Here is a 22,596-nt window from a genome sequence, read left to right as displayed (position 1 = left end):
ACACCCCAAGCCTAGGAGTTCTAGAAACTAGTAGCTGCTGGTAAAGGGAAAGTCAGTTTTCTTTGAGAGTCCTCCCCTGGTAAGCAGAATGTGCTCTAACGGAAGGCCGCACTTCCAAGAGTATATGGGTAGTATGAATTAGACTTAGTGGATGGGGAAAAGGGGGGAACACAAAGTTGGATGTATAGAGAAGTAGGGTGGATCTTGGAAGAATTGGGGGAAAATGGATATGATCAAAATGCACTGTACAAAATTATCAGAGAATAAAAATATTTTTAAGGGCTGGAGAGATGGCTCAGCGGTTAAGAGCACTGACTGCTCTTCCAGAGGTCCTGAGTTCAAATCCCAGCAACCACATGGTGGCTCACAACCATCTGTAATGGGATCCGATGCCCTCTTCCAGTATGTCTGAAGACAGCTCAGTGTACTCATATAATAAATAAATAAATCTTTTAAAAAATATTTTTAAATTGAAATATTTTAAAGTTTTGGTTGTCAGAACTGGGCTGGTATCAAAGTGCTATTGGAATCTAGTAGACAGAAGCAAAGGAACACTGCTAAACAATATACAAGGCCAGGGCAGCCTCCCAATGTCAATAAGGCCACTGCTGAGAAACCTCAGACTAGCTGAACAACAGATACTAAGGAAGTAGAATATAAGGAGAAAACATCTTGGAAACAACTAATCCTATTTCTTCAACACACTCACATATTAGGGGAAATCTGAGGAAGCTGACATTCTGTATAAGACTAAATAAAAGAGGAAGTCAGACGTTAGTACAGTTAATCCTAGCACAAAGAAACCTGAAGCAGGAGTTTGAAGCCAGTCTAGACTACATAAACAAGATCCTATCCCAAGGAAGAGAACATTAAAAGAGGCTCCAGAAATACTACCATTAAATGTCCTTTCTTGAATCCTGGATGGGGAATTTTAAGTATGAACTAATTAGAAAGTATTAAAGAATCATGACTTTTGGAGACATGAAAAAAATGGTATCAGGTAATGTTATTAAGAGGGTATACTTAAATCTTTAGGGTTGAAGAATTGCTTATGCCCATAGCTTAACAAAACAGATAAGCTAATATAATAAAGTATTCATTGTTATAGAATACACTGTGAATATGGTATTTATTATAAATTAATTCTATAATACCTTCGGTTTTTCACATTTAAAATATCATCAGAACCAGAAACTGAGAAAAGACTACTGGGGATAAGATGTGCTGGAAGTATATTACAGAGAAGCAGACTAAAGGGATGATACACATTCACAAATGAACAGAAGAAAACAATATGGTATGGGAACTAAAGTGGGAGAACGACAACTGATGGAGAGTTCAGAAAAAGAAGAGAAAAGACTCTCACTGGTGCAGTTCTCCTTTTATAGAGAATGTATCCAAGGCTCTTAAGCAATGCTTCAACTACAGGTTGTATCAAATATGCACATAGGTTTAAAATACCCTTCTATGAAATTCTTGGAACCAGAAGGATTACAGATTTTATGGTTTTTTAGATTTTGGAATATTTGTACAGACTTTACTCATTGGGAACACAATTTCTAAATCCAAATTGGAAATGTATACCAAAATGAAGATTTTTTTTTGAGTGTCATACTGATGCTCAAAAAGTTTAGCAAAGCATTTCAGAATTCAGATTTTCAGATTAAGGATGTTCAACCAACCTGTATTATGTATTTATGTATATATTATGTATTAGTATCTATCAGAAACTAATTTGTAAATTACACACAGTGACAAAAATAATGTTATGTGAACTTAGATCTCTCTCACACACCTTCTCTCTCAAAACAGTTACTGGATTGAACTTTGGATTTTTGTTGGTGGTGGTGGATTTTTTTTTTTGAGACAAGGCCTCGTTATTCAAGCCTGGCTAGCCTAGAACTCACTACATAGATCAAGTAGACCTCAAATTCAGAGATCCTCCTGCCCCTGTCTCCTAAGGGCTAAGATTAAAGACATGTGCCACCATGGCCAGCTACTTTGGAGGATTTTTAACCTTTGCTGGTGGTGAGAAAATGAAACTATAGAAAGTAAACCTGCAGATAAAATGAGGATTTCTTACACATAATTTAAAATCCTAGCTAGTTCTATTACCATGTGTAGGCCTTTAACATCGCCCTTACAATGAAAAACAACAAACAAAAATGAAGTAACACGAAGTCTTCCTCTCAGGCTGACACAGCTCGATAACAGTGCCTACTTGGCAGGTGTAAAGGGTCCAATTTTCAGGGCCATAGAAAAAGAGAGCAAATAAGCAGATAAGAGAGTCAGGTACACACAATGACAACCATTTCCTTCTGTTGTGACATAGCAGAGAAGCAATTGTTTTTAATGGGGACTAGGAAAATCATCACTAGATACAGTTAGACATAGTATGTTCTAGCAACCTCAAGGTGGAGAAGAGCAGATAGTAGCAAGGAGTTAAAAACAGGTTTATCAGGGGTTGGGGATTTAGCTCAGTGGTAGAGCGCTTGCCTAGGAAGCGCAAGGCCCTGGGTTTGGTCCCCAGCTCCGGAAAAAAAAAAAAAAAGAACAACAAAAAAAAAAACCAAACCAAAAAAAAAAAAAAAAACCAGGTTTATCAGTGTCTGACTTAAACATTGCTATTTAAAGTCTAATGAGTCTAAAAGATTTTCCCAGAGCTTATTCCACTAAAGGTATTATAGTTTAAATTTAAAAAATTCTCCTCCAAAGGTGTGTGTGTGTGTGTGTGTGTGTGTGTGCGCACACACACACATACATACATATGCCTACAAATGGGCCTTTAAGAAGGTGACTGAATCCCAAGGGCTCTAACTTCATCAATGGATTAATCCATAGATGAGTTGATAGCTAAATGGAGATATGGCCTAGTTAGATGATGTAGGTCACTGGAGTCATGTCTTAAAAGAAAATAGCTTGTCCCCAGACTCCTCTCTCCTCTGTCTACTGATCTACTGTCTGATCTACTGCAGCAGAACCTCTGTGCTATAACAGACAGCCTCGCCATAAGCACAAAGTACAACAGTCACTACCTGAATATTGACTAAAGCCTCTGAAACCACGAGCCAGGATAAAACATTTCTTCCTTTGAACTGTTTCTCTCAGGTATCTGTCAGAGTGATAAAAAGCCTACCACAAGGAAGACAAAACAAAACTTGTGTGGCTAGACAGCCAATTCTCATTATTTCATTTAAATAGACTAGAAGGTAGGACTGCCCCTTTAAATTTTTGAAAATTTTCATACAATATCTTTAGTAATATTTTTATACAATATGCTTTAGTAATATTTTTATACAATATGCTTTAGTAATATTTTTCATACAATATGCTTTAGTAATATTTTTCATACAATATGCTTTAGTAATATTCCTTGCCTTCTTCCAATTACCCTCAGATCTTCCACTCCTAACCCATCTAATAATTATCCCTCTTTTTAAAGAAAAGGAAACTGAAGTTTAGAAGTTAATAAGGCCCTTTATAGTAACAACTACGAAAACAAGATTCATATCCAGGGAAGCCTCCCTTATCATGTGTTTTTCAGCACTGCACAGTTAACATGAAATTCAAACAACTTGGCATGCCGTGTAACATATAAACACTACTGATAATACTTTCAGACCAATGGAAGCTAATAAAAGTAAAATACAGAAAACTCTAATTTCCCTCCAAATCAAACATGTGTGAGCCATTGTCCCCAAAAGAAACACACAGTGACTTCTGATAGATGAGTGCAGGAGCACTGTTGCCATCCCTGTTATTCTTTATCTGAAAGGCTGCCTGAGGCCTGTGTGTACTGAGAGAAGTGATGGAACCTGATAAGGTCTGGGCACCAGAAGATGAAGGCTGAGGAGGAAGAAGGGGCCAGGAGTCACCCTCACCTCTTTTCGTTTCTCCAGCAGACTCTCGAGCCGCTCTGGTGCCCTCTGCTCTGGCCCCTTGTTTCGTTCTGCCTCATACTGACGTTGATTGTTGTCTTTGTGCAGACTCAACTGGAGTGCAACTTTTACCAGAGAAGTCATTAGCTTCATGGCTTTGAGTCAGAGGAAACAAAAAAGCCATTGTTCAAGTCAGAGGAGCATGAGTACGAAAGTAAAAGGAAAAAGATAAACAAAAAAAACCAAACAAACAAACAAGCAGGGTGACCCTGAAGTCCCAAAGTTTTCTGTCCTGGAGTGGCCCCCCTCAGCAACTTTTCTGGCCTTATTTTATATGCCAGTCTATTGTCAGGAGTATGCTCTAGGAAGATATAGAAACTGGGAATCATTACTGTGCTCTCCTCTTTCCTATGACCTCTGGTGAGAAGCAGGAGGGGGTCTAGGACAAAAGCAACAAGGTACAATAGCATTGATGCAGGTGGGAAAGAAAACCCACAACATACAATAAAGCCCCACTAACCTCAGGACAGCCCACTGAGTTCTAAGTGCTCACCAGCCAAAGTACTAGTATGACGAAAGGCTCGGACCTGGGAATCTGAGAGGCCAATGAGCAGGGAGATAAGGTCATCCATTGGAAAGCCGTCAAAGAGGAGGCTGTACTGGCACTGACAGACTAGTGTCTTCACAAACTCACAGAAGCTTCCCTGGAACTTCTTCCAGGATGGACCTGGAGCTGTCAGGGGATAGTCACCTGAGTCCTACAAATAGTTTATGAAAAGGGTAAGAAAATTACTAGGTCCATGAAAGTCAGGGATTAGAAGTCAAAACTCAACAGCGTAATGAAAACGTAACTTTATATACTTCATTTTACACTATCCCTCAACCCCAAAGCCCATCAACTAATTTCTATGTCTCTTATATTCGAAGAGGCTGAGCTCTTTCTTATAAAAGCTATTTCCAAGAATCAGAAATAAAGAGGCAATGAGCTTGTGTTTTGAATTCAGAGTAAGAAGAGCATGATCCTGATGAGCTTCCTCCACCTCATTAAACTCTTCTGTTAGGTGCTGGATGATCTCTGAGTTGGACATTGTCTTGAACATCTCGGGTGTGACAGTGCCTGAAAATTGAAGGAGACAGAGATAGAAAAAAATAATAGGACACAGATACATTTGAGGATGAACCAGAATATTGGGAAGAGCTAGAGGGAGCAATCACACAACTTGAGTCCTTTCTAGTCATAAGCCTGTCACTATTTATCTGTACAATTGCTATGAAATAGCTTCTGAAAGATGCAATGGAATTATGTAGTCAAAGACTATGGTTCAAAAAGTACCCCAATCAAACTGAAAAAGAAAACAAAAGTAGGCCAGATGATGAATTCCTATAAAATAATTTGACATCCCTGGCCCAGTAAACTAAACCCTGGCATGTGGAGCTGGGGGCTCAAAAGATCAGATAGAAAACACAGTATCTGAGAAGTAAGATTAATAGACTATCTCATCTGCAAAACCTAAAAGGCACTCACTGTTTTGTGCACCCCTGAAATCCCAGCACTCAAAAGGTCAAGGGAAAAACATAGGTGAAATAGCTGATGAATAGAAACCAGTAATAGATTACCTCATACACAAACTAAAAAAGCACTGGATTTCATGTACACACCTATAATTCCAGTATGAGGATTGCATGAGGCAAGAGGACTGCTTCAGGATCAAGGCCAGTGTGAGATACATGGTGAAATTTCTCAAAAAATAAAATAAAAAAGCCTCCAAAAGTATGATAGTCCAGTTTGAAACCTGAGCCTATTGTTATCAAGGCAGAAGATTTTTTTCCCACCAAAAAGTTATGCCTTTCACTATCATCATAGTTTCCTTCTAAATTACTCCCAAAATGTAAGCATCAACGTGTTCTTAAATACTCCAGCTCTTCATGTCTTACCTTCTTTTTTGAGGCAATTTCAAATGTACTCACAAACAAAAGTAGAGTTTTAAACATGAAGGATAGGGATCAGGAAGAAGCAGGGGAGTTTCCTCACTTTTACATCCACAGGCTCGGATGAAAAAATTAACAAGTTCCAAGAATCCTGCATTTTCATCTTGCTTGTAGTTTTCTAGCCACTCATCTACCAAAGACTAGGAGAAACATGTAGATGACTTCAATTCCAACAATACAACACAACATATTATTATATTTCATCTTCTCAAATGAAATACATACAAATTTCTCATAAAAAGTTACAGACATCTTTTTAAATATATTGCTGAATTAGAATGGAGGTAGAAGCACACGTAGGCAAAAAATGAGATAATAGCAATTCTAGAAGTAGGAAGCTGGCTTTGGATAGAAGGGTTTCACTAAATGAGACAGCTATATAGAATGCATGGACTAGGAAATAGCCTAAGAGTAGCCCAAGAGAAGGCCACCAAATAAAGTGGAGTCCTGCAGAGCTATATTTTTATGAAAACAAAGAATGGAAAATGAGTCTACAGAACCACTGGGCACAGAAAGAGAATGTACACTGCAGTGTAGTTGGAGAGAAAAAGTCAATCTCTCTCGAGAATTATAACCATACTTAGTCCTTGGGACTGGATTTGCAGCCCAGATTCTTTCTACCTGTATGACTAGAATGATCTCAGGTAGAGCTTATTTTAAAGTGATTCTTAGCAGGGATGGTGGCAAACAGCTCTAACTGCAATATAATATTTAGGAGGTAGAGGCAGGAGGAACAAGAGTTCAAGGCATTCCTCAGGTTCATAGTGAGGTTGAAGTCAGTTTGGGGTACATGATACTCTCTCTCAAAACAACAACAGCAAAATGTATTCAAAAGTGTTCTCATGTTAGGAAAAATGCAGATCTCTCTCTCTTATAAGCACAACTTTGACCCTGACCCCAAAGAGTTCCAACACAGAGCTTTGGAAAAGATGAGTGGATCATAATAAAAACCCAGTAAAACATATGAGGAAAGAAGACACTGAAAGTAATAATTATAAAAAAACAGACAAAATTATAAGCATTCTCCTTTAAGACTGAAGATACCACCAATTATAAAATGGTTTCATGATTTAAGAAATAAACAAATGAAAGTAAAATGCAGTAAAATTTAAAAATGAGCTAACACTGCAGAAAGGAGACATATAATAAAATGTAAAGGTTTGCAACATATGGCTGGCGAGATGGCTTAGTAATTGAGAGCACTTGATGCTCTTACAGAGGACTTGGGTTTGGTTCCTAGAAGCATATAGTGGCTCACAACTACCTAGAACTCCAGTTCTAGAGGATATGGTGCCCTCTTCTGGCTTTGCAGGTATTACAAGCTGGTGGTATATATACAGCATATATAGCACTCATGCACATGAAATTTAAAAAAAAAATTAAATCTAATGAAAACACAAACTTCACTGGATAGGTTACAGGTAACTGGACACAGAAGAATAGATGGCAAGATAAATCAGTGAGATGTCCAAAACGCAACTCAGAATGGTTGACAGATGGAAGTCTAAGAAGTGCTGAAGAAATCTGAGACTGAAACGGTCTAAATCTAACCGAATTCTAATATAATAAAATGAAGAAGGGGCTGTAAAGAATCTTCCATAGACATAGAAAGACGTCAATTCTACGATCCAGGCAGCTCATAGCTCTCTCTAGCATGACAAATTAAAAAGGAAACTTTTCCATTAAAAGGTCTGTAAGACATCAGAACACAAAGGCAAGAAAATTTTAAAAGCAGTACAAAAAGAATCAATTACCAAGACCATACATTTAACACTTATAAACCAAAACATTTACAAATGGGAACTATGCAAATACATTGGCCTTGTGTTAAACACAACTATCAAATTACACTTAAAAATGAAAACCCTTAGTTGTATAAACTGTATTTTAAGAGTTCAATAATTATATATGGCTAGTGGATACTGTACTAGAAACACTGATATGTAGAGCCATTATAAAATCCTGTATTTTAAATTTGTATTTATTGTGTATCTGATGTGTACAGTATGAACGTGAGCATGTCACAAATGTAGAGGTCAGATGACAGCTTTCAGAAGTTGACTCTCTCCTACAATTATATGGTTCTGGGAACTGAACTCAGTCATCATGCTTAGGTGGTCTGAACCATCCCACCAGCCCTATATTACCATATTAATTACTGTTAAATTAGCAATACTAGCTGTGGTGCTTGACTATGCTTGGCCCATGGGAAGTGGCACTATTAGGAAGTGTGGTCTTATTGGAGGAGGTGTAGCCTTGTTAGAGGAAGTGTGTCACTGTGGAGGCAGAGCTTCGAAGTCTCACATATGTGCTCGTCTGGCCAGTGCTATCTGGTCCCTCTTCCCAGCTGCCTGTGGAAAACAGTTCCCATATGCTGCCTTCAGATCAAGATGTAGAGCTATTGGCTCCTCTAGCACCATGTCTGCTTGCAGGCTGCCATGTTTCCTGCTATGATGATAATGGACTGAATCTCTAAACTGTAAGTCAGCCCCAATTAAATATTTGCCTTTATAAGAGTTGCCTTGGTCATGCTGTCTCTTCACAGCAATAAAACCCTAAGACAATAGCTGGTTTTCAATAACTACAAAGAAAGGCATAAAGCAGTGTTAATCATATTTTCAATTTGCTAAGGTGGCTCATGCCTGTAACCCTAGCACTCAGGAGAGTAAAGTAGGAGGATCTCTCTGTGTCTGAAGCCAATATGGGCTTAGAGTCAATTACAAGCCAGCCTGGGCTAGAGTAAGACCCTCAAAATGTAGGGGTATGTATGGTGTGTGCGTGTATGTGTGTGTGTGGCACACAATTTAATCCCAGAACTCAGGAGGCAGGCAGAGGCAGGCATAGCTCTGTAAGTTCCAAGCCAGCCTAGTATACATAATTCCAGGCTAACCAAGGCTACATAGTGAGACCCCATCTCAAGAATTAACTTTTAGGATTCTGTATCTAGTAAAAGGTCTTTCATGAACAAGTATATTTTTATATAAGCAAAATATGAAAAGCTTTATTAATAAAGCCCTCCTAAAGGGTAATCTGGAGATACAGTAAAATGATTCCTATGAGCTTCAAGAAAGAATAATGAAGAAAAACTTGAAAATGTAGGCATTTGTTTTATATAAACAAATACTATATAAAATAAGGTCTGATTTGTTGAGGATGGGAACAGACAGAACTAAAACAATATGACAACATGTATACTAAAGAAGACAGCTAAGGTCCTTTAGAAGACATTCAAAATGAAGCATGTACTTGAGGGGAAAAAAACAATAAAAAGCTGGGACACACAAAGTCACAAAATGATAGAAATATATTTAAATATAACAATAATGATAATAAATGTAAAATGGCTAAATTTCTCTGAGATTCAGACTAGCAAACTAGGAAAAAAAGTCAAGACATAAAAAGAATAGGTCCTAAAGATACACAGTACAACTAGAAGATTGGGGAAGAAAAAGATACCAGAGAAATACTAACCAAAACCAAAATATAAACAAAGCAATTTTAGAAGTGTCAAATTTTAATTGTAAAACATTTGATTTATTAAGTAGATATAATTCTAAATTATAAATTTCTATATAATATCTCATAATCTTTAGGCAAATATGGGTATAAATATAAAAGAAATAGCTAAAAAGGTCAACTTCATTGACTTATGTTATTTTTGTGTTGTTTTGTTTTTTCTTGACAAGGTCTCTCTGTGTGACCCTGGCTGTCCTGGAACTCACTCTGTAGACCAGATTGGCCTCTAACTCAGAGATCCACCAGCCTCTGCCTCCTGAATGCTGGGATTAAAGGTGTGCAGCCCCACACCCAGACCTTCTTAGATTTTTAATATACCTCTCTATATAACTGATTTATCACACATTACAAAGCATAAAAATAATACCAGAAATACCAAAATATTATATTTAGCACTCTCAGTCTCATTCAAGAGCACACTTAACTGGAGAATATGAATTCCTTTCAGATGCCTGTACAGCAGTTTCAAACTACATGCTAGGTCAGAAAGCTTGGTCTGCTTAAGTTTGAAAGACCACATTCTTTCAATACACAGCTGTAAATTGAAAGGCCAAATAACAAAAATACAACCAATAAAACTCCATGCCATAAAACTTAAAAAAACAAAAATGATAAAATCTAGATTATGCATTAATATGAATGGATCCCAGCATTTATCAAAGAATGAGTTGCTTAAATTGATTAAGAGCATTAATTAATGATAATGCTAAAATGACAAGAAAATGATTAACATACAGTTCAGGCTAGCATTGTCTCTGGCTGACAATGGGAACTGAGGACTGAGTAGGGTGGAGAGAAGCTCTTGTTTCTTGAACTGAAGGCTAATCATTTGTGTGATTTTTCTAATATTGGGGACTGAAACTAGAAGTGAATTACATATGCCAGCAAGTGTTGTACATCTAAGCTATATGCTCAGCCTAGTGTTGCACCTTTTAAAGTATATATAGACTTTATAAATTTTCATTTTGTTTTGTTTAGACAGGGTCTCACTACATATTCCTGACTGGTCTGGACTTACTATATATAGCCCAAGCTGACCTCCTAAGTACCGAATTCAAAGGCATGTGACACCAGACTTGCCAAGCTATATACAATTTTAAATGATATGCAATAAAAACATAAATAAAAGGCGGCTGAAGAAAGAGATGACTCAGCAGTTAGGAGCACTGGCTGCCCTTCTAGAGGACCAGGTTCAATTCCCAGTACTCACATGGCAGCTCACAACTATGTGTAATGTCAGTTTCAGGGGATCCAACCCCCTCACAAAGACATACAATACACAAAGGCAAACATCAATGCACATAAAATAAAAATAAACTATTTAAAATAAATGTGGGAACAGAAAAATATTTAATATAACTGTTTAAGAAGAGACATATCTAGGCTTCTTAGGTTACCCAGCGACTCTTCTTCTTTCTTCTAGAAAAGCAGAATTGATGCTGTTCTGTGATTCCTTTAAAATAGGCACAGTCTCCTCTGAGGGCCCTTACTGTCACTGTAGGGGTTCATATCCACTGTCTTATCTTTATTAGCTTACATATGCTCAGTGAAATGCCAACAACAAATTAAATTTGTAGATTCTGACCCTTATTGTCTCACCCTACAAAGGGTGAGGTATCAAGAAGCAGGTGAGTTTGGTGTGTGATACATGCCTATAATCCCAGAAGTTGGGAGGTAGAGACAGGCAGATCTCTATGAGCTAAGATCAGCCTGACCTACATACTGAGTTCCAGGCCAACTGGGAATACATTGAGAAATCCTGTCTCAACACAGAGATGAAGTCTGCAGTTGCCGCTCTCTAAATCCAGCATAGCCTCTTGCTCACTGAGCTCAAGCTGAAGGAGAGTAAACAAGGTCTCAACGGAATGACCTATATAAACCAGCCTATCTGGAAAGCCACAGGTGGGAAAGCACCCAACAACTAGCTACAGACACTACTAGCTAGAGTATGCCCTCTTCTGGCAGGGCAAAGCAAGCACAGTATCCCATGCCCGATACTGTGCCCCTCAGTGAAAGTAGACCACAAGTCTACTTTTCTCATTCAAAAACTCCCTTCAAGTGTCTGAAGTGGAAAATTGCTCAGAACTTCAAATAGATCTGCACTTCCAGAATATAGCTATTGGTGCTCTGATGAAAGCAATAAAGACTATCTGGTCAGCATTTTTGAAGATACCAACCTATGTGCTATTTATGCCAAATGTTTAACAACTGTATCTAAAAACACCCAGGTAGCATAACTTATACGTGGAATACACACAAGTACACTGTGAGGGAAGCATTTTATCCCACAGTTACAGTAGGAAACCAGTGGACAGAGACTGGTAGTAGGCTTCTCTTTTCATTTGTATGTGAATTTTGAATAAACATAAATGATGAAGCATTAATGCAAGTCAAAACATTTCAGGAAACAAATTTCAACAGTTTAACTTTTGTAATAATTTTCTGGACATAACTATATTTTTTAAACAGTATAGTTAAATTTCTTACTGATGACAAGAGGAAGAGAAGAAGTGATGAGACACTTCTTTACCTGCGCACAACTTCTAGCAGCTTTCACAGCATCAAAAAGGTCACTGGTTGGCGGCACTGACTTGTTCTTGTCATTCCCACCAGGTACTATGTGGGACTGCTTCTTCGGATGTTTTGCCACCTATTAAGTGTAAAAATGTTAGCTGTACAAACACTGTAAAATGATGCTAACATCTGATTTCATCATCACTTTAGACAGCCTTAAGCTGTCGATTCCACATCAAGGCTTCCTCTGTTGTTTCAGATCTTAAGTAACCGATCTTTTTTTTATTGTTGTGAGACTTGTTACTATTAACCTTTTTCCTTTTAAAAGAATTCTGGTTCTTCTCTATGCTAATGTCCTCTCTTCTTCCATCCTATCACCTGAGGCCCTGCAATTAAACAAAATGGCAGACTCACTGGGATAGCTTTGGGTGGTCGTTTTGCTGCTCTCTTCCTCACATTTCTTCTTAAGCTATCTTCAAAGTCACTGTCTTCACTAGTTGAGGAACTATCCCTATAAAGAGAGTGTGATTAAGTATCATCCCATCTCCTCCACATAAAGAGTTACAATTTGTACTGATCTCCAACTGTGCCACATCTACATGAGAAAAACATTCAAGTTTTAAGAGATAAGGGACAAGAAAAGTCACTTCAAAGCATTAAAGATGAAAAATGAGGAACTAAAAACAGGTGAAATGGCTCAGCAAGTAAGAGCCCTTTCCACCACAGTCTGATGACCAGAATTCAACTCCCAGAACCATACAGTGAAAAGAGAGAACTGACTCTAGAAAGTTAACGTCTAACTTCCATGTACATTTATGTACATATACACATAATTAAATGTACCTACTATTTTTTAAATGAGAAACTGAAACCAGTGAATAAGACAATTGATATTCACAGTTGATATTCAGACTACTACTCTGTGTGAAGAAAAATTAGCATGGCTCAGGAAAAATTCATCACATACATAGATTAGTATATACGTGGAATTATAGTTCACCCTTGACATTTAACCTTCATCTTAGTGATCCAAGTTTATAGTGCTGATATAATCTAGTCTTCAATAATAGCACTAGCAAAACCAAAAATGATTCAGAGAAGGCCAATTAAAATAAATGAGATGAAGATAAGGTGTATGAGATTACTTTTTTCCTAGAAAGATTACAAAAACACGATATGCTATTATGATGTTCACAGAATAAACTCATAAAATTGTAACAGATAAGGATCATGAATCTGTTTTAAAAATGTGAAACAGAACTATAGAATACCAACTAAAATATACCTACAAGTTTTCAAGCAACAAACAGATCACTCTTTATTTACAGTCTCTTATGGTCCTAACCTCCCCCAGCAGTGCTAAACATTATTCCACATTCAAAATAGGTTTAGGTAGCAAGATAAATCCAAAACTTGACCTGTACTCTATTCTGTTTCCAGGGTCTTGCTACGTAGCTAATTCTTGATGTTTTTAAGACGTAAGGCAGTCAAGAGATCCAGGAGGAATTGGTTCTGTAATCTGAACCAGTATAACATTTCTTCTCCCTTCCCCTTCTCTACCTTCCATTTTTGTTTGTTTGGTGTTGTTTTGTTTTGTTTTGATTTGACTTGATTTTTAGTTTTAGAGCAGAGTCTCATGCAGTCCAGGCTAGCTTGAATTCACTATGTAGTTATCCTTAACCCTCTTGATCCTCCCACTTCCTCATCCCAAATTCTGGGATTGCAGGTATGTGCCGCCATACCCAGCTTTCACTACAGCTTTTCTGACACTGCCATACAGCCCCATATATTATACCCAAGCTAGAAAACAGAGAGGAAAGCTGCTGGGGATACAAAAGGGGCTCCCAAGTTCAACTGCCTCTCACCAACTGCACTCACCACTCTGCAGTTCCCTGGGAGTCTCTGTCATCACAGGGTTGGATGTTGGAAGAACAAGGAGACAAGGCCATCTGTGCACATCTCACAGACTTTCGAAGAGGGGAGGACATACTGCCTGAGGAAGAGCCATGGTGCTGGGTGGAGGGTGACCACAGAGTAGGCATGTTAATCCAGCTGTAGGAGAAAAGGAAAGAGTTCTTACTACTCCATCCCTCTCGTGACCATCACCTTTCTCTCCCAGAATGTAGTCTTAGTAAATGGGGCACCAAAACCAATAGTCAACCTGACCACATTGAGGTACTACAGTCACTACTGCCTTAAGGGCTAGTAAACAGAAACCAGAAACTAGGGGTGACAGTGTAGGCCTGCAATCCCAGCTAGCTGGGAGGCTGAGGCAGGATGTTCATCAAATTCAAAGCCAGCCTGGAATTTCAGAGCAGCCTGGGCTACTTAGTGAGCTCTTATTCAAAATAAACAGTAAAAAGGGGGCCTGGGGATTAGAGTTGAGCTGTAGAAGGCTTGTCTAACATGTTACAAAACTCTGGGCAGTACCAAGCCTTCAGTATGGGTAAATAAATTAGGGTCATAGGGCCTGAGTCCGGTCTTCAGTATAGGGAAAGAAAGAGAAAGGTGGGGGGAGAGGGAGAGGGAGGGAGGGAGGGAGGGAGGGAGGGAGAAAGAGAGAAGGAGGGAGGGAGAGAGAGAGAGGGAGGAGGAAGAGGAGGGAGGAGGAAGGGGAGGGAGGGAGAGAGGGAGGGGAAAGGAGGGGAGGGGGAAGGGGAGGGGGGAAGAGAGGGAGGGGGAAGGGGAGGGAGGAGAGCAGGAGAGGAGGGAGGTAGGGAGGGGAGAGAGGGGGGAGAGGAGAGGGGAGAGGGGGAAAGGGGCAGGGGGAGGGGAAAAGGGGGAGGGGAAAGAGAGAGGGGGAGGGGAGAGAGGAAAGAGAGAGAGGAGAGGAGGGGATGGGGGGCAGGCTGGCCAGGGCCAGAAGATCTGGGGCCAAGTTTCAAGTTAGCTAAACAAACAAGATTTACACACAGAGCAGTTTCTGAGCAGCTTCTGGCACAAATCCCTCTTAGAGGAACCAGACAGGGGTACACTGGTTGAGGTAAGAGATTGAAGCTTAGCTGTTAAAACCGAATCGGCAAAGCACCTCAAACTTCCATTTCTGGAACTCATTCCTCGACTCTACAGGAAAGGGGAGGAGGCTATGAGGGATTTGGAAGAAGTATCATTTGAGTTAGGCCAGAAACATTCCAAAAAGTATGCATTCACTACTTCCAGAAAGAGCTATCTATATAAGGTTGACCCCGAAGCTTACTTGAGCTGGGGGCAGGGTAGGAGGGTCTTCCGTTTAGGGGACTACTTATCTCTCCCGGTCGGAAAATGGGATTTCCGGCCTCCACAGAGCTACAGACCTCGGTGAAGGTACATGAGGGAAGGAGGTTTGGAATTCTGCCTATTTGTGGGTCCAAAGAGGCAACCTCACTGTTTGAGCTTGGAAGAATGACCTCTAGATGAACACAGTTGAAGAAAGATCACCACCTCAGGGGTCCTTTCAGATCTCTGTGGACATCCCACCTCTGAAGCGAGACGCCCGCCGCAGCGGCTCCTCTTCCTCAGGTGGAGGGCGGGTAAATCTGAGAAAAACGCGGGAAGGCACGAGATCAGCCGCGCGCAGGCGCGAGAGTAACTGTTCTTCGCGCGGCTGAGAAGTGTCGCGAGACTTGGCACAGAGCGAGCTCGTGCTAACCACGTTCCAGCCACACAGCACGCTCGGCTTCGAGCAGCCACCAGGCATGTGGCGTGCATTCCTGTCACGTGGGCTTTAGCGCGTGCGTTCGCTCCACCCTGGTCACGCCTTCTTTACTCCTATGTCCCCCTCCATTGGCTCAGCGTTCTGCTACCACCTTCAGTCCGGCTCCTCAATTGCAATGGGCTCAATTTCACTCAGGCCCCGCCTTTCGAGCAAAATACCACGCCCCTTCTCAAGACCACACCCCCCCTACTCAGCCAACCTCGGCCGTGCGGGCCGCGTTCCGCCCCCTGCCGAGTTGCCACTCCACATTGGCTTCATTTCTACCCTGTCCCCGCCCCCGGGGCCGGTTTCTTCTGATCATTGGCGGGCTCCAGCTTCGGGTCCCGCCCCCTGTCCCGCTCCCCGGCTCCCATTGTCTCCGCAGATGCCTCCTAGTCCAGCTACCGTGCTGGGGCTGTTCAGTTTTGGGGGGGACGCTCGTATTCTTTTCTTCGAGACGTCCCGCGGCCGAGAACAGGATTTTAGAGTTCCGTGGACTCTTTTTTCCTCCTTAGGACTCACTTTGCCCCGTCCCAGGAAGGAGAGCAGCTATGTCCGCGGTGCGACCTCTCCTGCTTTTGCTGCTCCCTCTGTGTCCCGGTCCAGGACCGGGACATGGGAGTGAAGCAAAGGTCGTCCGGAGTTGTGCAGAGACTCGGCAGGTGCTGGGGGCCCGGGGATATAGCTTAAACCTTATCCCTCCCTCCCTCATCTCAGGTGAGAAGAAAGAGAGAGGGAAGAGTCAGGGGTGGGAAGGGGCGGGGACGGGTCCTCCTCATCTCACAATAACTCTTTCCTTTCAGTGACCATTACAATGATTGTTTCCTCTGTAGGGCATTTTTCTCCTCCTCCTATAACTTCCTTGCTGGGATCTCCGTAACCCTGCTGCTCACATAATAGCTCTCATTCAATCCCCACCCAAGGAATTCCCTTCTCCATAATTAACACACCCGTTAGTGTCTTTCTAACAGCCAGAAATCGCCTTGCAATTCCTGTGAGCTTTTTTTATGACAATACTTTCTTGCTTACCAAGTAGCCCCACCCCTACAAATCCTGTTCTTCATTCCATAGATGTCCCACAAGTCCCTGGAGGCGTGGGGTGTGCAGTGTTGGGGAGGGTCACCTGAAAACCCTCTGGTCACTAATATGGCCCTCAAAGCAGCTGTCCAATAGATGATCCTATTACAAATAGGGGTGAAGCTGAGATGGGTGAGGGACAATGAAGGAGGGGGTTCAGGTAGGGCTGAAGGGGCAAACAAAGGAAAAAGAAACCGGGCAGGTGGAAGAGGAAAATCATCCCCCAGATATAGGCAGGGGATGAAAGGAAATTCCTATATCCCTTCTTGCCATCCAGTACTCCTCCCCGTCTCCTCTGCCCAGGTGAGCACCTTCAGATCTGTCCTCAGGAGTACACCTGCTGTTCCAGTGAGACAGAGCAGAAGTTGATCCGGGATGCTGAGGTCACCTTCCGTGGCCTGGTGGAAGACAGTGGCTCCTTCCTGATTCACACGCTGGCTGCCCGCCACAGAAAGTTTAACGGTGAGAACCTCTGGGGGTCCCCCAGATGTGCTTCACACCTCTTTATGTTTATGCCTTGCACCCCCGTTTCCTATTCCCACCTCCCGCAGTCATAGGTAACCCACCACCACCCATTCCAGAACTCTCTGCTTATCTCCGATCCCCACTCCACATTCTCTCCAGGACCCTGCCCTTCCTGTTCCCAGTCTTCCAGATCTCCAACTTGCTCAGCTTCTAATTCTTTTGCCTCTTCTTTTCCTCATTCCCTCCTGCCTCTGCCCTTCCCCTGCTCTCCCTCCCTCTCTTTCCTTTTCTCATCCCTCCACTTCTGTTAGAGTTTTTTCGGGAGATGCTGTCTATATCCCAGCATTCTTTGGCCCAGCTCTTCTCGCATTCCTATGGTCGCCTGTATTCCCAGCATGCCGTCATCTTCAATAGCCTGTTCTCCGGCCTGCGGGACTACTATGAGAAGTCTGGTGAGGGGTTAGATGACACCTTGGCAGACTTCTGGGCCCAGCTCCTGGAGAGAGCCTTCCCTTTGCTGCACCCACAATACAGTTTCCCTCCTGATTTCCTGCTCTGCCTTACTCGGCTCACTTCAACTGCTGATGGCTCTCTCCAGCCCTTCGGGGACTCGCCCCGCCGCCTCCGCCTACAGGTGAGGAGGTCCCACAGCCTGAGCTCCAGCAACCTCTGACCCCAGTGACCTCTAACTTATGAGCATCTCCAAGGCAACCACCCCCTTTTGTGCCCATGTCACCTCTGAACTCATGGCCCGCATTCTAGCCTTCTCTGATTGGTGATCCCCATCTCAAGCCTTGGTCACCTAGGCCTGACCAGTGCCCCTTGGTCTCCTTTAAGTGCATTCTTTGCCCTACTTTTATATACACACTTGGCCCTCCACCCTCAACTACTTTCTGCCAACACTGCTCTAATCCTAACATGGTAACCTGTGGTTCAACTAAATAAGAATTGGGCACCAAAGTTGGGAATCATTTTCACTTACAGAATCACATTGAATGATCACCATAATTGTTTGAGGTAAATAAGAGTCCCATTATTTTACGGAGGAGAAAAATGGGCTCCCAGGCAAGTCTCGGAGCCAATAAGTAGTGATGGAGGAGCTCACGCCCTCTGTCTTCTAGCTTTAGGTTCAGCGTTCTGATACACAGTCTGTCTAAACTCTACCAGCTCTTTCCCAATACCCAGCGCTTTTGAATCCCCCTCTGTATATCACCAAGGTAATCCCACAAACGCAACCTCCACTCCAGTCCTGACTAACTGATAATCATTTTTGTGGGTTCGTTTTGTTTTGTTTTGTTTTTCTTTCTCATCTTCTTTCCCTCCAGATAACCCGGGCACTGGTGGCAGCCCGGGCCTTGGTCCAGGGTCTGGAGACCGGAAGAAATGTGGTCAGCGAAGCACTTAAGGTTAGAGGGGTCCTGAATATGGACAGAGCCCAGGAAGTAAAGAAGACAGACACCAGCTGGCAGGAGAGGCCTAGAGCTGTCTCTTACTTGTTCCTGGGCTCTGGTGCTCCAGAGGACATCTGGAAGGGAGGCCAAAGTCAGGCCTCCACGGGGTGTCTGACATGATCTCCTGGGATTTCTGGTCTTCCCTCTGGTGACGCACATGCCTTCTGCTAGTCTTTCCATAGCAGCTCAAGATTGTAGTGAACCCCTCAGTGCCCCTCCCTCCTCCCAAAAGGCCTCTCTTCATCACTGGTCCTGTCCCCAGCCTCACCTCTCACCTCCTTCCTCTCTCCTCAGCCTGGGCTCACTCTTGCCCCTGAATCTTTCCTCACTACCTCCTCCTCAGTAACACCCTAGTCAAACCCCTCTCATGAAGCAGAATCAGCAACCTTTTCTCTAGGTACCCTCCTTCTCAGTCCTGTATCACCGGGTGCCACATGGGGTCACCAGCCACAGTTGCTCATATCCAGCTTCCAACAGATAGCCTGGGGAGGTGGGTCAGGATCTTTGACCTCTCTATGCCCAGTATCAGGCTTGCTAAGAACAACCTGGGTGTTCATAGATGCCCAGACCCATTCTCTACCCACAGGTACCCATGTTGGAAGGCTGCAGACAGGCCCTCATGCGTCTGATCGGCTGCCCACTTTGTCGGGGAGTACCCTCGCTTATGCCCTGCCGGGGCTTCTGCCTCAATGTGGCCCACGGCTGTCTCAGCAGCAGGGGATTGGAGCCTGAATGGGGCGGATATCTGGGTGAGGGGGCTCAAGAAAGCCCTAGATGGAGAAGGACCCTGAGTAAGGTTGGGGGCCATTTGAATAAGGAGAGGGTGGCCTAAAACCAAAGTGGGGGAAGAATAAGAAGGAGGTGGAGTTCTCATGCTTTCTCACAGGCAAAGTGCTCTTTCCTTCTCAGGCCCCAGTGAAATGTGTGGGAACACACTAGATCAGTGCTGCTCCCCTACTATCTCCTTTCTCTTTCTCCCCTCCCCTCAAGATGGTCTCCTGCTGCTGGCTGAGAAACTCCAGGGACCCTTTTCCTTCGAGCTGGCTGCTGAGTCCATAGGGGTGAAGATCTCAGAAGGTTTGATGCACTTGCAGGAAAACAGTGTAAAGGTGTCAGCCAAGGTATAGAGAGGGAAGGGTGGAGTTGAGGTGTGGGTGTCAGAAACAATAGGGCATATGGGGCACTGTAGTTTTGGAGGCAGGACACAGGGTGGTTTGCTTCAGAGCGACTATTGGTCTTTCCCGTGCATAAGGTGTTTCAGGAATGTGGGACGCCTCACCCGGTGCAATCCCGTAACCGGCGAGCACCAGCACCCCGGGAAGAGACTAGCCGGTCTTGGAGGTCGTCAGCTGAGGAAGAACGCCCCACAACAGCGGCAGGCACTAATCTGCACCGTCTGGTTCGTAGTGGAGCCGCCGCCGGTGCTGGTGGGTGTGGCATGACAGCCGCTCTGAAGCGCTGCAGCTTTGTTTTCTGTCCTGCAGGTTTGGGAGCTCCGAGAGAGGCTTAGCCGAGTGCGGGGCTTCTGGGCTGGACTTCCCGTTACGGTGTGTGGGGACTCCCGCATGGCGGCAGATCTCTCCCAGGAGGCGGCACCCTGCTGGACTGGGGTTGGGAGAGGCCGGTGAGTGTAGGGCTCCTGCGGCTATGGGAATCTGGAAGGAGGGAAAGCTGCAGCGGGAGCTCTCGGGGTGCTGTGCTCTCAGGTATATGTCGCCTGTGGTCGTGGGCTCCTTGAACGAGCAGCTCCATAACCCGGAGTTGGATACTTCGAGTCCCGATGTCCCGACACGTCGGCGGAGGCTCCATCTCCGAGCAGCTACTGCTCGAATGAAGGCGGCTGCGCTGGGCCAGGACCTTGACATGCATGATGCGGGTGAGGCTCAGAAACCCACTCTGCAAGGCCCCTTGACCCAGGCCCTGGTGCACTGCTTCTCAAGCCCCACCCACAGTCCTCATAAGAGCCAGCCCTGAAGCCCAGCCCACTGCCTCTAAGTCTCATCTGCTCTTGGAACTCCCCTTTGCTCCTTGACACCACCTCCCTCTGCGCCTCTGCCCATCCCCCTTCGAGTCCCACACATTGCCCCACTAGCCACCCTACCACCCCTCATCCTGCCCCACATTAATTAGCTTCAATCATTTCTATTCACTTAAAAGCCTTAAGTGCCTGTCTCAAAGCTCTCCATCCTTGATCGTAGTGGGAGACAGGAACATCCCTACGGAACATCCCTACCGAACACTGAGGAAATTTATTGTAAAGAGCAGAACCGGGGGCAGGGAAGCTAGTTATGGTGTCACTGGACTGTTCCCACCTCCACCACCACCACCCCCCCAGCCCGTGAAATTAGGCAAAAAGATAAACAAGCACATTCACTTTTTCTTGTCTTGGATACTCTCCCAACTCCTCCCCCTCCCCCCACCCCTGTTTCTCTACCTTTGTTTTCTGGCTTGTCTGCCTGCTCTCCCATGACTTTTTCTTTTCTTTTTCTGCTCTGTCTTCTCCCATTTCCTTGTCTAGTATCTGATTATGTGTTTCCTCCCTGGTATTCCTGTCATCGCTTACAGTTGGGTGTCCTCTTGCCTCTCTTTATCTCTTTTTTATATCAATTTACAAAGTAATAGATTCCATTTTGGCATTTTCATGCATGGCTATATATATAAAAACAACATGCTTATGGTTTACCTCAGTTTCCCTTCCATTCGGAATCTCTTGCTCTTCCTCTCTACCATCTACCTCTCCTCCTGTCCATCTCCACAGATGAAGACGCCAGTGGCTCCGGAGGGGGACAGCAGTACGCAGACGACTGGAAAGCTGGGGCAGCGCCTGTGGTTCCCCCAGCCAGGCCTCCAAGGCCACCTCGTCCTCCTCGAAGGGATGGTCTTGGAGTGAGAGGAGGAAGTGGCAGTGCCAGATACAACCAGGGCCGAAGCAGGAATCTGGGGTCCTCTGTTGGCCTCCATGCCCCACGTGTCTTCATTCTCCTCCCCTCAGCCCTGACCCTGCTTGGACTTCGATAACAAGCGAGGGGCGCCCTAGCGTCAGGAGGCTTAGTGGCCTTTTCCTTCCACCTCCCTCAGCTGGGCATGAGGAAGAATGGAAGGGGGCTACCGGGAGGGCAGAAAGGGACTTTGTAGGTAAATGGCTGGGGCCCCAAATCCAGGAGTTTCCTATTAGTGGGTTGGGAGGGGAGGTAGATGGGTGTTCATAATATTTATTTTTTCATTTGGGAACTGGGGATATTTATTTAGGAAGGGATTGTGGTTCAGCTCTTTTAAGGCTTGGGTCTCATTGATGCAAAAGGCAGGGGGTGGGGTTGGGATCGGGTTGAAGGAACTTGGAAGTGGGGAGGGGTGGCACTATTGGCATGGGGGTACCTGATATTGAAAATGAACAAATAAACTAGCTGAGAGTGATGTCACTTGCCTGTAAACCATTATTTTGGAGGCTGAGGCAGGAGGATTGAGCGTTGGAGACCCATAAAATTAGGTGCTGATAGTGGAACAGGCGGGGTGGGAGGTAGGACCTGAGTTTTATTGACTTTTAAAATCATCTGTTTCTTAAATATGGGGGAACCCATCTTGTGACCTTTGCTGTCTAATGTTTCAGTGTTCACATCGGTGTTTATTGGTAAATAAACAATTTGACCATGTGTATGGCTCTGTGTGTGTGTGTGTGTGTGTGTGTGTGTGTGTGTGTGTGTGTTGCACATGTGCACACTCAGAGACATATCACCGCCTTATTCCCTGAGACAGGCAGTCTCACAAAACCTGATGCTCCCGGCTGGCAGCCAGCAAGTTCCAATGATCCTTTTACACCCCACCCCACCCCCATATCACTGGAATTACAGGGAAGATGTGTTTGTGACCAAGCCCACCATCTTTACGTGGTTATGGAGGATTTGAACTGGGGTCCTCCTGTACGTGCAGTGCTTTTCCTCCAGTCTACTTCCCCGTGGGCGTCTGTAACTGGCTCAATTTGTACCTGCATCTTCCCTCTTGGAGTCTGTCCCTTGGGAGCAAGCAGTCCTAAAGA

The 22,596-nt window shown here is 43.8% G+C and overlaps 2 protein-coding genes across 10 annotated transcripts in view; one reads left to right on the top strand and one right to left on the bottom strand.

Moving 5' to 3' along the window:
* The window catches only part of Stag3 (STAG3 cohesin complex component), a 30,285-nt gene extending 14,825 nt beyond the window's left edge, over positions 1 to 15,460 (bottom strand). The window contains exons 1-8 of one of the 3 annotated variants that reach the window (XM_087577545.1): positions 15,318 to 15,460; positions 13,776 to 13,949; positions 12,312 to 12,408; positions 11,914 to 12,033; positions 5,911 to 6,007; positions 4,919 to 4,995; positions 4,432 to 4,636; positions 3,882 to 4,033 (exon numbers count right to left, since the gene is read on the bottom strand). In XM_087577545.1, coding sequence (XP_087433671.1) covers positions 3,882 to 4,033; positions 4,432 to 4,636; positions 4,919 to 4,995; positions 5,911 to 6,007; positions 11,914 to 12,033; positions 12,312 to 12,408; positions 13,776 to 13,939 — 912 coding nt within the window. In that variant the 5' untranslated portion in view covers positions 13,940 to 13,949; positions 15,318 to 15,460. 3 annotated transcript variants of the gene reach the window in all.
* A 426-nt stretch (positions 15,461 to 15,886) lies between these two features.
* Positions 15,887 to 22,213, top strand: Gpc2 (glypican 2). 7 transcript variants are annotated; one of them, NM_138511.2, is given in 10 exon segments: positions 15,887 to 16,287; positions 16,951 to 17,109; positions 17,424 to 17,746; positions 18,438 to 18,518; positions 19,150 to 19,312; positions 19,554 to 19,684; positions 19,816 to 19,962; positions 20,048 to 20,187; positions 20,270 to 20,439; positions 21,322 to 22,213. In NM_138511.2, coding segments are annotated over 10 exon segments (1,740 nt in total). In that variant the 5' UTR covers positions 15,887 to 16,121; the 3' UTR covers positions 21,582 to 22,213.
* Positions 22,214 to 22,596: the final 383 nt, after the last annotated feature.

The sequence above is a fragment of the Rattus norvegicus genome, chromosome 12, assembly GCF_021556685.1.
Source record: "Rattus norvegicus strain SHRSP/BbbUtx chromosome 12, alternate assembly SHRSP_T2T, whole genome shotgun sequence".
Taxonomy (NCBI): Eukaryota; Metazoa; Chordata; class Mammalia; order Rodentia; family Muridae; genus Rattus; species Rattus norvegicus.
Note: the sequence above shows the minus strand (reverse complement) of the source record. Positions and strands in the feature narration are given on the sequence as shown.